Genomic DNA, 14,639 nt, shown 5'->3' on the forward strand with positions numbered 1-14,639 from the left:
GTGTATTCATCCTCACAGCCTGAGATATACTGATTGGACAGAATGATGGAAGATACTGTAACTGCAACGATTCATACAAACACAGCACATGTTTGCAAGAGTGCAGGTATGCAAGTTCAGCTCAGTATACAGTTTAGATAAGCTGAGGTGTAAATAGTTAAGGTATCCACAAAGAAGAGTCCTTCATTGTCATTATGCATTCACACATAACACTCACGTTCTCCACTGTATGTCTGCTGGGATCAAATCCAGCTTTGGGGATGTAAAAACTCAATGTCCCACAATTCAGCCCTTCTGTGCTGTATTAAGGCTCGGAGTGGCTTAGCTGACAGTATAAATGTAAAGAAAAACATTTTGTAAAGTAAGTAAAAGGTTGAAAAGAGCTCCTGGGTCACTGTGTGCACACGACCCACCTTCTTTAACTAATAGGCTCTGGTGTTTATGAGCACAGTTACCTGTAAATACAGGTGTACACATGTTAAGCTGTTATAGACCATCACAGTGTCAGATACCATCGATGTACACCCAAAACAACGCACCAAAGACCTCCACCGGTGTCTCAGCTTCACTTCCTATCCAGGTGTTCTGAATGAGCTCAGATGCACCCACACTTGCCCCATTGGTTCTACATCTGGATGTTTCCTTCCTGGTACCTACTGAGCTCTCACATGATGTTTTGCGTGTTTCAGCTCCGTAGGATCATCGGAGACTTTGGGGTCCCCATTGCCATCCTCATCATGGTGCTGGTGGACTACAGTGTGCAGGACACCTATACTCAGGTGGGGGAGAGCACATTTTAAGCCTCAAAAAAGGAACCTTGTACTGGGCTTTAAATAACTGCCGTCATCCTTTGCTCGCAGAAACTGAACGTGCCCAGCGGATTCTCGGTGTCCAGCCCAGAGAAGCGAGGCTGGGTGATTTCCCTTCTGGGGTCGGATGGGCAGTTTCCAGCCTGGATGATGGGCGCCAGCATCCTGCCAGCTATACTCGTCTTCATTCTCATCTTCATGGAGTCCCAGATAACAGCGTAGATGATTTCAGATTTTAGACACACCACTTGGGCTTTATTAGAAACTTTACGTGGGAGTTAATTCTTAATCTTGACTAACTTTTATGGGGGTCCACCGATAAAGTGTCAAGCACTGACAGACAGTGTCATTGAACTTCAAATGATAAAGGACGGCAGTGAAACGCTAGCGATGAGAAGTAGCCTGTCCTGGTTTTTACTGTATTTCTCAGCTTTAAGGTGGGCGACAGAAGCTTGGGTGGACGTTCATTTTGACTGACTCTTGGTCCTAAGTAAAGGCTCTCTTTTCTATTCTTTTCTATTCTTATTTGACTCTTGGTCCTAAGTAAAGGCTCTCTTTTCTATTCTTTTCTATTCTTATTTGACTCTTGGTCCTAAGTAAAGGCTCTCTTTTCTATTCTTTTCTATTCTTATTTGACTCTTGGTCCTAAGTAAAGGCTCTCTTTGCTATTCTTTTCTATTCTTATTTGACTCTTGGTCCTAAGTAAAGGCTCTCTTTTCTATTATTTTCTATTCTTATTTGACTCTTGGTCCTAAGTAAAGTCTCTCTTTTCTATTCTTTTCTATTCGTATTTGACTCTTGGTCCTAAGTAAAGTCTCTCTTTTCTATTCTTTTCTATTCTTATTTGACACTTGGTCCTAAGTAAAGTCTCTCTTTTCTATTCTTTTCTATTCGTATTTGACTCTTGGTCCTAAGTAAAGTCTCTCTTTTCTATTCTTTTCTATTCGTATTTGACTCTTGGTCCTAAGTAAAGTCTCTCTTTTCTATTCTTTTCTATTCGTATTTGACTCTTGGTCCTAAGCAAAGTCTCTCTTTTCTATTCTTTTCTATTCGTATTTGACTCTTGGTCCTAAGTAAAGTCTCTCTTTTCTATTCTTTTCTATTCTTATTTGACTCTTGGTCCTAAGTAAAGTCTCTCTTTTCTATTCTTTTCTATTCGTATTTGACTCTTGGTCCTAAGTAAAGTCTCTCTTTTCTATTCTTTTCTATTCTTATTTGACTCTTGGTCCTAAGTAAAGGCTCTCTTTTCTATTCTTTTCTATTCTTATTTGACTCTTGGTCCTAAGTAAAGGCTCTCTTTTCTATTCTTTTCTATTCTTATTTGACTCTTGGTCCTAAGTAAAAGCTCTCTTTTCTATTCTTTTCTATTCTTATTTGACTCTTGGTCCTAAGTAAAGTCTCTCTTTTCTATTCTTTTCTATTCTTATTTGACTCTTGGTCCTAAGTAAAGGCTCTCTTTTCTATTCTTTTCTATTCTTATTTGACTCTTGGTCCTGAGTAAAGGCTCTCTTTTCTATTCTTTTCTATTCGTATTTGACTCTTGGTCCTAAGTAAAGGCTCTCTTTTCTATTCTTTTCTATTCTTATTTGACTCTTGGTCCTAAGTAAAGGCTCTCCTTTCTATTCTTTTCTATTCTTATTTGACTCTTGGTCCTAAGTAAAGGCTCTCTTTTCTATTCTTTTCTATTCTTATTTGACTCTTGGTCCTAAGTAAAGTCTCTCTTTTCTATTCTTTTCTATTCTTATTTGACTCTTGGTCCTAAGTAAAGGCTCTCTTTTCTATTCTTTTCTATTCTTATTTGACTCTTGGTCCTGAGTAAAGGCTCTCTTTTCTATTCTTTTCTATTCTTATTTGACTCTTGGTCCTAAGTAAAGGCTCTCTTTTCTATTCTTTTCTATTCTTATTTGACTCTTGGTCCTGAGTAAAGGCTCTCTTTTCTATTCTTTTCTATTCTTATTTGACTCTTGGTCCTGAGTAAAGGCTCTCTTTTCTATTCTTTTCTATTCTTATTTGACTCTTGGTCCTGAGTAAAGGCTCTCTTTTCTATTCTTTTCTATTCTTACTTGACTCTGAGCCTCGTCTTTGAGTCTTTGAGGTTGCTCTGTTTTCCTTCCCTGACCTTCATTTTCCTGCGCTATCCTGCAGGTTGATCGTGAGTAAGAAGGAGAGGATGCTGGTGAAGGGAACCGGTTTTCACGTGGATCTTTTAATCATCGTGGTGGTGGGCGGAGTCTCGGCTCTGTTCGGCCTGCCCTGGCTGTCGGCCGCCACAGTTCGGTCTGTGACTCACACCAATGCCCTGACCGTCATGAGTAAAGCCGTTGCCCCTGGAGACAAGCCTCGCATCCAGGAGGTGAAGGAGCAGAGGGTGACGGGCTTCTTGGTGGCGTTTCTAGTAGGTACGACTACCGTAGAGCGTATCAGTGCCGCTTCTGCTGCTCGCAGTGTGCTGCTGCGACGTCTGACCTGCTGTCTGCTCTGTCAGGTCTGTCCATCGTCATCGGCGAAGTTCTGCGTCAGATCCCGCTGGCAGTCCTGTTCGGGATCTTCCTCTACATGGGTGTGATGTCCCTGAATGGGATCCAGCTCACTGAGCGACTCATCTTGCTGCTGATGCCCCCAAAATACCACCCCAACCACAACTACGTCCGCAAGGTCAGTCATTCCCTGTGGCTCACAGACACTGCAGGGAAAACTGCATGCTGATGCAGGTATTGCCGGCGTGTCTGCTCACGGGTGCCGGTTTAGCTCACTGCGTTGAGCGGTCGCCCAGTAGTTATGAACAGATTATGTACAGACAGACGAAAATATCCAAACTGTAACCAGCTTTGTGCAGACAGTCATACTCGATTAATAAAGGTACAAAATAATTTCACATCTATAAACTGTGCCAAACAAATCCAGATAGTCTGATAATTCTCAGCTGAGCCACAGGTTTGACCTCCGACTGTTGGAACGAGCAAACAACAGCGAGAGCGGTCAGTATTATACTGTAGGTGATCAGAGTGGGTGTGTACTCAGCTTTATGAGGCAAACACAACAGGATATAGAAACCTGGACGTTCCCCCCGCTGTCACAGACGAATCCTTCAGGTGAGCTTCCAGGTCAAGCTTCAGCCTCCGACGTCGGCGCTATCGGTCTGAACCGCCGTCCCAGCTTCTCACCTGTCCTCTGCTGTCTCACAGGTGCGGACTTTGAGGATGCACCTTTTCACTCTCGTCCAGCTGACATGTCTGGCTCTGCTGTGGGTCGTCATGGCGACAGCGGCAGCGCTGGCCTTCCCCTTCATGCTGCTGCTGACCATCCCCGTGAGGATGCTGCTGCTGCCCCGCCTCTTCTCCCGCCGAGAGCTGCAGAGCGTGAGTCACACGATCTGATCGCTGAACCCAACCTACACATGAACGGCACATCTTCAACCAGAATTCTCTCAGCAGCCAATCAGATTTCAGGCTGATGATAAAAATACTTTTATTGGTTGTTAGAGTTTTAATGCACTGAGCTGTGATAACAACACAGGTAGCACTCACCTGCAGAGGCGGTGTGACGTCGTTAACCATTTCTGCTCCAAACTTAAAGCTTTTAGCTCTATTAAAACATTTGCGCCATCGTCCTGACCTTTGACCTCTGCTCCTGCAGCTAGACGCTGATGACGTGGAGCCCACTCTGGAGGAGAAGGAGGGGCAGGACGAGTACTCCCAGCTGCAGATGCCTGTGTGAGCGGGAACTGCGTGGTGATTGGTGGCTCCGCCCCACTGTAGCGTTTCAAGTTTCGTACGCCTGGGTTTCTGTTCGCAGAGCGTCTTCCTGTTGTAAAGCTTGCACTAACAGTTCTCTGTCAGTAAACACGAGTATTATCCTCCAAACCAGTCTGTGTGTCTTTTATTGTACGCGGCATGATTTCCATTACCTTACCTGAGCAGCTTCAGGTGAACGTCACACTGAGATGCAGCGAGCACAGATGTATGATTTAGGTAAACGGGGGTGGGTTGTCACTAGGCACGGTAGAGGCGCTGTGGGGTTCTGCTGATATCATTCTGCACTGTATTTAAATCTCACACTGATTCAGTTTTTCACTTGCTAGCTAAAGCCATATGGTAGCTAGCTTAGAATCCTTATTCAAAGGTCAGCTCGGTCCAGAGATATTTGTGGGTGTCTTTGCTGGCAGAATGGTTTGTGTTGAGCTGTGCACCGACAGCCGGGCTGATGAAGTACGGCTTGGTTGTGTTGTCTGCCAGCTGTACCCCTGGTGATCCGGAGAATTCGGACAGAGTTGCTACCTCAGTAAGTTTCCTTACCTGGATGTTGGAGCATGCATCAGTGATGGAGTTCACCATTGTTGTCATGCTCACACTGACCTGCTCACTGTTACACTGCGGTCAAAAAGTCGTTAAAAGTTTAAATTACGAGAATAATATAAAAAATGAGCTTGAACACAGTCATTCAACATAAGAAAGAAGCTATATTGCACATAAACAGTATTACACAGGATGCCATCGGCTGATCAGCTCCAGGGTAGAAACTGCTGTCTCTGCTCTGATGCTCCTGTATCGTTTGCCTCACAGCTGCAGTGTGAACAGATTATGAACGCGCTGTGACGAGTCTTTGATATTTACTGCTTTTCTGAGACGGCGAGAGCGGTGCGATTTGTCGAGAGCGGGTAAAGACCACCCGAGGATCCTCGGGTCAGTCTCAGCTGGAAAATCACACGGAAGCAGCAGCACAGGATGCTCTCCATAGAACATGGATAGGAGGACGCCAGTCGCCCCCGGGGTCTGTCTGAGGGACAGAAGATAAACACATATACCAGTGTGCAGTAGTATCTGTGCTAGTTCTTTTATTTTGATAGTCCTTCTGTCTCGCTGGTTACCTGATGTGTGTACACTGTGTGAGTGTCCTTTGTCATGTGGTACCTGTGTGGTTCCTGAATTCAGGATGACTTTTTTCTCCCTGCTGCTTTACCCGAGTTTTTCTGCAGTGACGTTTCATCATCAAAGCTGTTTCCTGAGTTCTAGTTCAGTCTGCAGAGTCATGCATTTTGGCTCGCAGGTGGTTTTCATCCCTAAACCGTGTGAAAGAAAGAAAACGTTATCCAGTACCACTTTTTACTGGGACCCCACAGGACAGGGCCCACTGTGGGTCCGAGTGTTGTTCATGGTAAGCACTTTGTTAATTGTGGAAAGGAGAAGGCACTTTGATTTAACGAAGGAACGAAGGCTGTTTCAGTCTGACGGCCTAATGATTTAAAGCAGACGTTGAGAGATCAGAGATCAGAGGTCAAAGGTCAAAGGTTTCTCTTTTATTCAGACTTGTCACGGCTGTCACAGGGTGGCAGGTAGGGCACACCTGTACAGGTCACATTAGCTCAAAGCTAAAGTGAAGAGTTTGTGTTGGCGCCATTTTCTGGAACCAGGTGTGTCAGGTGTTCCTCTACCAGGTGCATCTCACACAGCTGGAGCTCCAGCAAAAAGAAGTCAGCCTTTGCATCCACTTACAGCACCTGCCTCGTCCCCTCCTGACTCACCTGGTCGCCATGGTAACATCTCTCCCTCCACGTCACAATGAATCCGTCAGAGCGTGTCGGAGAAACCCGAGCAGGCGTGGAGGCTCGCAGTCACCCGATCCGAGCCGCTGCTGAATGTTTGATGGAGGCTGTCAGCAGGCACACCTGAGCAGGTAGAAGCTTCGAGCTGCAGGTCGAAGTAGGAACACCTGAGCAGGTAGCAACTGGGTCGGGACGCTGCAAGGCTTCGGCAGGCAGGTAATGGCTCTTTAGCTCTCTCACTCTTTTCCTTCTGTATATGTCGATCCTGCCGCTACCCACCTGTGTGACATCATCAGGTACAGGGTCACCAGTGTCCCATGAAAACCTCATATCTGTGAGGGGCTCACATCAAGTGGTTCTGGCCTGCTGATGTAATAACAGGCACGTCGTGGCAGGTCGAGGCATTCGAACCGTCTGTGGAAATGTTCGCGCCGATGGCCTGAAACTCAAACGTGTTTCTATTTGGTTTTATTTTGACCTGAAGCAGACGCGTTTCTATTTGGTTTTATTTTGACCTGAAGCAGACGCGTTTCTATTTGGTTTTATTTTGACATGAAGCAGACGCGTTTCTATTTGTTTTTTAGTTTGACGTGAAGCAGACGCGTTTCTATTTGGTTTTATTTTGACATGAAGCAGACGCGTTTCTATTTGTTTTTTAGTTTGACGTGAAGCAGACGCGTTTCTATTTGGTTTTATTTTGACATGAAGCAGACGCGTTTCTATTTGTTTTTTAGTTTGACGTGAAGCAGACGCGTTTCTATTTAGTTTTATTTTGACATGAAGCAGACGCGTTTCTATTTGTTTTTTAGTTTGACGTGAAGCAGACGCGTTTCTATTTGTTTTATTTTGACATGAAGCAGACGCGTTTCTATTTGTTTTTTAGTTTGACGTGAAGCAGACGCGTTTCTATTTGGTTTTATTTTGACATGAAGCAGACGCGTTTCTATTTGTTTTTTAGTTTGACGTGAAGCAGACGCGTTTCTATTTGGTTTCATTTTGACCTGAAGCAGACGCATTTTATTTTGATGTGAAGCAGACAAGTTTTTATTTGGTTTTAATTTGATCTGAAGCAGACGTGTTTCTATTTTGACCTGAAGCAGATGTGTTTCTATTTGGTTTTATTTTGATCTGAAGCAGACGCATTTCTATTTTGACGTGAAGCAGACAAGTTTTTATTTGGTTTTATTTTGACCTGAAGCAGAGGTGTTTCTATTTTGACCTGAAGCAGACATGTTTCTATTTTGGTTTTATTATGACGTGAAGCAGACATGTTTCTATTTGTTTTTATTTTGACGTGAAGCAGACGCGTTTCTATTTGGTTTCATTTTGACGTGAAGCAGGCATGTTTCTATTTGTTTTTATTTTGACGTGAAGCAGACGCGTTTCTATTTGGTTTCATTTTGACGTGAAGCAGGCATGTTTCTATTTGTTTTTATTTTGACGTGAAGCAGACGCATTTCTATTTGGTTTCATTTTGACGTGAAGCAGACAAGTTTTTATTTGGTTTTATTTTGACCTGAAGCAGAGGTGTTTCTATTTTGACCTGAAGCAGACATGTTTCTATTTTGGTTTTATTTTGACGTGAAGCAGACATGTTTCTATTTGGTTTTATTTTGACGTGAAGCAGACCTGTTTCTATTTGGTTTTATTTTGACGTGAAGCAGACGCGTTTCTATTTGTTTTTATTTTGACGTGAAGCAGACGCGTTTCTATTTGGTTTCATTTTGACGTGAAGCAGACATGTTTCTATTTGTTTTTATTTTGACGTGAAGCAGACGCATTTCTATTTGGTTTCATTTTGACGTGAAGCAGACATGTTTCTATTTGGTTTCATTTTGACGTGAAGCAGACCTGTTTCTATTTGGTTTTATTTTGACATGAAGCAGACGCGTTTCTATTTGGTTTTATTTTGACGTGAAGGAGACATGTTTCTATTGTAGCAGCCGAAGTGGTGAGGTTGGGTTTGTGCACTGAACTAATAAAGTGACCACTTTTCTTCTTTCTGTAGAATTTTTACTGTTTCTCTTTGGGTGAACATTTTATTTTTAAATTACATTTTTCTGTTTCTGATTTTTATAGAGCTGCATCTACGTTTGGTTTCATTTCGTCATTTCATCTCATTCGACTCCGTGTTCGGCACATAGCCGACATTGTTTTGTGTGTTTCTGGAGTTTTTTAGTGCAGCAGTAACGACACGTTTATGTTATTTATTTGTTCACTTTCTTCTTCTTCAGTTAAAAGTCAGACACTTTTTTCTGCTTAATAAAAAACCACAGGAACAACGAGCAGGAAACAGTGACCTTTAACCCCGCAGGAAACGTTAAAACGATTCTCACTTTTTCCTCACGTCTTCTGATCCATGAACTAATAAACTTTCACTGCTGTCACTAAAATATTTGAAAGGTTTTCACTGACCTTTGCCCTACGGAGCATGTTTCCTGGCGTTTATCTTTCCCTGTGACCGCGTGTGTGACACTGTGGTTTGCTCACCTGCGACAGGTGATGGTTTTAGGATGTCTGACGGCAGGCAGCGCGCTCTGTCCACCTCTGGAGAGTCTCTGTATCACATCGTGGGGCTGGAGAAAGGCTGCAGCCATGACGACATCAAGAAGTCGTACAGGTGAGCCTACACCAGCTCCGCCCACTCACCTGCACGTTTGATCACACGATTTAAGATGCAAGCGTGACGTTCAGCTTGCGCACTAATGGCACTGCTGATGAAATCAGAGGGCAGAGCTAGACTCTCTGACCTCAGCACGTGAATACTAACACCTGCGTGTGATGTCAGGAAGCTGGCGCTGCGGTACCACCCCGATAAGAACCCGGACAACCCGGAGGCGGCGGAGAAGTTCAAGGAGCTGAACAGCGCCCACGCCGTCCTGAGTGACCTCACCAAGAGAAACATCTACGATTCATATGGCTCGCTGGGACTCTACGTGGCCCAGCAGTTTGGAGAGGACAACGTCAACACATACTTCATGCTGTCCACCTGGTGGGCCAAGGTGGGGCGGAGCTTCCACTCTAGCTGTGTGAATAGAGGTGGTGTGAGGAGGCGTGAGCTGACGGCGTGTTTGTGTTCAGGGTCTGTTCGTGCTCTGTGGGATCATCACCGGCTTTTACTGCTGTTGCTGTCTCTGCTGCTGCTGCAACTGCTGCTGCGGCAAACTGAAGCCGCCACCCACAGGAGAGGGGGCGGAGCCAGACTACGCCTCCCCCGACGACCTGGAGGAGGAGATCCGCAACGAACCCGAAAATGGTGAGGTGACAGGAAGTGTTTAGCTTTTATTTTGATGTTTGAAGGTGCAGTCAGTCATCTTTAAATAGAAGGAAGTGTAATTACAAATATAATGAGAACAGGTTTGTGTTTGTGGACACACACCTGGGCTCGTGTGATTAGGCAAAGGATCAACAGCAGGTCTAGGACCCTCCCATAGGGCTTACAGTTTTTTACAGACGCTAGGACACATTTCTCAATACTTAGGTCACGTTTGCAAAACTCCTCACACAGTGAGCACAACAGAAGTCTATGTGGGCTAAACTGAGGACCAGTTATCATTGTTTTGGCACAAAATGCATTCAATGACTACATCTCAAAAATTTCATGAATTATTTTCTCACTCAGACACAACAACTGCCAAAAATCTTTGTACGTACAGGACATTTTGCATGTGCTTACATACTGTTTTCAAAACTGTTAAACTTATGGCCAAAACAATAACACAATGCAAAACTTGAAAAGAGCAAAATCCAACAGCAATATTTTATTGAAACATATTTTAAATCTAAAAATGCAGTTTAACCAGCCACAGCTGATTCTCATTGTAGATGAACATCTGCACAGGTGTTACTCCTTCAATTTTTCAACTCCTTCAATTCTGGCAGCCAGAAGATTCTTTCCTAGGTGTGTTGCCCAAGATGACATAAGATGTGATGTGGATGAGAACCTGTGGCCAAATGGAGAAGACCGAGTAGATTAGCATTACTATTGTATGTGTATCAGTGGATGGTGTGTATACAAATTCTTGTATTTTGGGATTACTTAGTGCAGAAAAATAAAAATACATAAACAAATATTAACGAATTCTGCATGATGTCTGATTCATTCCAGTAACATATATTGAAATTATAAACAGAGATGTGTCCTTGTTTTACACAAGAAAACACTGTAATGCTACATGTTGTTAGTGTTTTTAGGTCATTGTTTTGTGGGTGACAAAGTGTGTTTGTCGGCTGTCAACCTTTGCTAGTGTTCTGGAAGAATGAGTTTATTTGAGACCTGAATGAAGTGTTTTGGTAGTTGTAGTGCATTTTGAATGTGAAATGAACTGCTTTGCCAAGCTGAAGGTCAGTTAGGAGGGTTGTGTGAAGAGTTTTGCAAAAGTGACCTAAGTATTGTGACATGTGTCCTAGCGGCTGTAAAATACTGTAACTACTCACCACTCTCCACTGATGGCTCTTAGAGCGGAAGAAGCTTCCCAGATGAAACGTGAACAAGGAAGTGCGAGTCTGTGCGAGCTCTTTAGACCACCACAACCTGCGTGACCGAGAACCTTCGCTGACTTTTGTTGACTTTCTGTTTTTTCTGCAGACATCGAGGCTCCGATAGTCCACCAGCCGACGAATGCCAGCGAGAAAACTCAGCTGATTGGCGATGGCCACCGCAGGTACGGGGACACCTACACATGAAGACGGGAAATGCATTACTCCGTCTACGACCGCAAGCTGTAGCCCGACCGTGAAGCGCGGCAGCAGGAAAGCTCCTCCAGTTTAAAGCTTACTCTGAGTTTCTGTTTCTATCTTCCTCCAAGGACAGGAAACCACCAAAGTCCTCCTGTGTGCAAACTGTCTCTGTGTTTTAGTGTCCTGTGAGGAGACCATCTTCATCACCTGCTGTTCAGTTATTATTGTAGCTGAAGCAATGCTGTGATTGGTTGTTTTTGGGAAGAAGAGGTGGAGCTTCGGATGTCACATGATGATGTAAATAATGTTTCAGTTTGAAGTTTGTTTCTTTTAATTTGTTGTCATCTGTGAACTCAAATAAACCTGATGACACACCTGTGGTCAAGTCACCTGGAAGCTCCGCCCCTCTCTTTTTGTCCCGATTGTGAATGAGTTTTTTTTTTAAGGTTTAAACTGTTTGGACCACCGACATGACACCATATTAGCATCACACAGACTCAAACCCCTGCTAATCATTAACATTCAATCAGATTCCTCGAGTTTCCCTCATCAAACACTTGCTCCGCCTTCTTGGACGCTCTGTTAGTGCAGTGACCTCACAGCAGCCATATTGTTGGTGATGTCATTAAAAAGCAAAAGGCTCCAACAGCACAAACTCGGCCCACAGGCCCGGTTCAGGTGAAGCTAGCAGCTACAGCTATTTGTGTCACCATCCACCTGTCAGTCACACAGGCCACGCCCCTAATAATGCAGGTAAGTTATACTGGTGTTATGGAGGGTAAAGTATCTACAGACCACAGCAGTGTTAGCTCCAAGCTGTTGATTTTAACACAGGAGTCTATGGGGACAGACTCAGTGCTGCCACCACTGAGTCTGGACGTCAGAGGAACTGCAGGTTTATAGTGCAGGTGAATGACTAATGAGGTGTAACTCGGTACGTCTCTGTCAGCCTCCATATTTCTTCTTTGTTGGTTTCAGCCTTCATATTTCGTGTTGCACGCTAAACAAAACCTCCTGCTCGTCACTCAGACTCGTCTGAAGACCTCCGATCGCTCTGTCCGCACAGCTGATCATTAAAAACCTGCCAGCAGGGGGAGCTGTGGCCTCTTCGGCTGCTCTACAGACTGTGGTGGACTGTCCCTTTAACCAGGCCTGTTGTGCTTTATCATCTCCCCTCATTTGTCTCCCTCCCCCTCTCATGTGTCCCCCCTGACCTTTAACATATAAGGGCATGTCTGCACGGTAACAGCTGACGTCTGCCGTCTAAAAACAGTCTGAGAGCTGCTGCAGGCCCCACACACTCACACACTCCTCAGCTGCTCCTGCTCAGCTCCTGTCTCCTCTGGGACACCTCTCTCTGTCCTCGCCGGCGTCTCCCCGGCGTCCTCAGCGTCATGGAGAGTCTGGAGAAGCAGCTCATCTGTCCCATCTGCCTGGAGATGTTCACCAAGCCGGTGGTCATCCTGCCGTGCCAACACAACCTGTGCCGCAAGTGTGCCAACGACGTCTTCCAGGTGAGACACACACACAGGTGGCAGGATCGTTCAGAATTCATGTTACAGGGTTGTCCTTGAACACACCAAAAACCCGGCTCATTGGTGCGTTCAAGAACAGTTATCCCGTCTGAAATCAGGCAGTTTGAAGGAGGATCATTTGTGTAGTGGTCCAAAGTGTGGCCCACGGGCTGATGGCGGTCGGTGAGGATGTTTTTTTGAGAGCAGGTAAACCTTCATCTCAGCTGCTCTTCCTCCATGAGGCTCTGTGAAAAACAGCCAGTATAAATACACACCTGTACACATAGGGATGTACTGAGTACTCTCTCTATGCTATTCATTATAGTTTTTATTACTGGGTGTATGTGTACTCTGAGACTGAAAGGACTCAGCTGTTTACCTCACTTCCTGCCCCGCGCGCGCGCGCGCGCGCGCACACACACACACACACACACACACACACACACATACTCTCTCTCTCTCTCTCTCTCTCTCTCTCTCCCTCTCACACACACACACACACACACACACACACACACACACACTCTCTCTCTCTCTCTCTCTCTCTCTCTCTCTCTCTCTCTCTCTCTCTCACACACACACACACACACACACACACACACACACACACACACACACACACACACACACACACGCGAGTCTGTTCCACTCCCTCTCTCGTTTTGCTGTTCGTACCTGTAGATGAACCTTCTTCTTCTTCCATCCAGGTGTTAACCTCTTTATCCAGATCAGGGTGATGGGCGGAGCTTGTTGCTTTACCTGTCGGCCTGTTTGTGTTTCATTGTGCTCTCTGTGCTCTCACTTACAAACGTCTAAAACCTTCCATCAGAAATTCAGTTCACGAACCGTCTTTTCTTTCCTTACCCGTGTGATGCCCCGCCCCCTGCAGGCATCCAACCCGTACCTGTCGACACGGAGTGGCTCCACTGTGACGTCCGGCGGTCGTTTCCGCTGCCCATCCTGCAGACATGAGGTGGTTCTGGACCGACACGGTGTCTATGGCCTGCAGAGGAACCTGCTAGTGGAGAACATCATTGACATGTACAAACAGGGCAGCACCAGGTACACCTGCACTCACCTGTATCACTTTCTGCTGTTGGTTTCTAACATCATAGTGTGATGTTTTATTTATTAAAACATCACACTAGTAAAAACTTCACAGCCTCCGACTGTTCACACACAGAGCTGTGAGGGATCTTCCAGGAATGGCGACAGTATTTTCTGGAGAACTGATTGGTCAGCAGGCAGTGATGTCATACCCGGAGATCTGTAATCTGGATCTTCACAGCATGTTGCCATGGTGATTTACCCTAAATCAATCAATTATCCTGTTGACTCCGGGGGGAGCACAGGTCCGCAACAACACCACACCAACGGACTCTGTTCTGGGTCCACGTCACTCCGGCGGCCTTCACTGCGCTCTCGACACATCCTCCCCACGTCTGTTTGGGTCTCCCTGCTTTCCTTTTCCCTCGTGGGTTCCAGTCCAGTGCTTGCCTTGCGACGTTGTCGAGTGGTTTGTGGCCTATCCAGCCCCATTTTCTCTTCTTGATGTCTTGACCGACCGGGTTCTGGCTGGTTCTCTTCCACAGGTCTGTGTTTGAGATCTTCTCAGGCCAGGAGAATTTACCCTAAACCCAGGCTTGACCCTGAAGGTAACTGATAAGACAAGGTCCTCCAGTACACTCACATCTCTGCACGCACTCTGGTTGGGCAGCTAAGAACAACACCAAAGGGTCCTTTTTGTTTTTGTTTATTTATTTTTTGTTTGTCATGAGTGATGACATCACCGTGAGGCAGTCACATGATCAGGTGTTGACACTTGAAGCTCCAGTTTCTGCGACGTTACATCGGAGATGATTTCACAAGAAGCTGAAGCAGCTGAATCATGTTTACAAACAACAGCATGTTCCATAACCACGGAAACAAAACAAACAAGTAAATAAACAAAGAAACAGATCCTTCACCATCAGTGCACTTAGAACTGGAACAACCTTACACTGGTGTCTCTGTAACAGGAAGTCTGCCGTGTTGAAACTACAATGTGCAGAAGACGAACTACAACCATTGTTTGAAAGGTTCTTTGAAGAACCA

At 45.1% G+C, this 14,639-nt stretch overlaps 3 protein-coding genes across 4 annotated transcripts in view; all 3 read left to right on the forward strand.

Moving 5' to 3' along the window:
* The window catches only part of slc4a2a (solute carrier family 4 member 2a), a 32,952-nt gene extending 28,261 nt beyond the window's left edge, over nt 1-4,691 (forward strand). For both annotated transcript variants that reach the window (XM_085440194.1, XM_085440193.1), the window contains exons 17-22: nt 690-779; nt 861-1,027; nt 2,955-3,208; nt 3,295-3,464; nt 3,995-4,168; nt 4,446-4,691. In XM_085440194.1, coding sequence (XP_085296320.1) covers nt 690-779; nt 861-1,027; nt 2,955-3,208; nt 3,295-3,464; nt 3,995-4,168; nt 4,446-4,526 — 936 coding nt within the window. In that variant the 3' untranslated portion in view covers nt 4,527-4,691. The remainder of the gene's footprint in view (nt 1-689; nt 780-860; nt 1,028-2,954; nt 3,209-3,294; nt 3,465-3,994; nt 4,169-4,445) is intronic.
* Nucleotides 4,692-8,713: 4,022 nt separating this feature from the next.
* On the forward strand, nt 8,714-11,300 carry LOC146686809 (dnaJ homolog subfamily C member 5-like). The gene is made up of 4 exons (XM_085440292.1): nt 8,714-8,971; nt 9,140-9,353; nt 9,433-9,607; nt 10,940-11,300. Exons 1-4 carry the CDS (start codon nt 8,865-8,867, stop codon nt 11,035-11,037), a joined length of 594 nt encoding a protein of 197 aa, XP_085296418.1. The 5' UTR covers nt 8,714-8,864; the 3' UTR covers nt 11,038-11,300.
* A 1,002-nt stretch (nt 11,301-12,302) lies between these two features.
* LOC146686810 (E3 ubiquitin-protein ligase TRIM63-like) overlaps nt 12,303-14,639 on the forward strand; it is a 13,714-nt gene continuing 11,377 nt past the window's right edge. The window contains exons 1-2 of the mRNA XM_085440247.1: nt 12,303-12,545; nt 13,435-13,607. Coding sequence (XP_085296373.1) covers nt 12,426-12,545; nt 13,435-13,607 — 293 coding nt within the window. The 5' untranslated portion in view covers nt 12,303-12,425. The remainder of the gene's footprint in view (nt 12,546-13,434; nt 13,608-14,639) is intronic.

This window comes from Copadichromis virginalis, linkage group LG18 (assembly GCF_057382275.1).
Source record: "Copadichromis virginalis isolate Kocher_CV1m ecotype Utaka linkage group LG18, C_Virginalis_male_GT1.1, whole genome shotgun sequence".
NCBI classification, from domain to species: Eukaryota; Metazoa; Chordata; class Actinopteri; order Cichliformes; family Cichlidae; genus Copadichromis; species Copadichromis virginalis.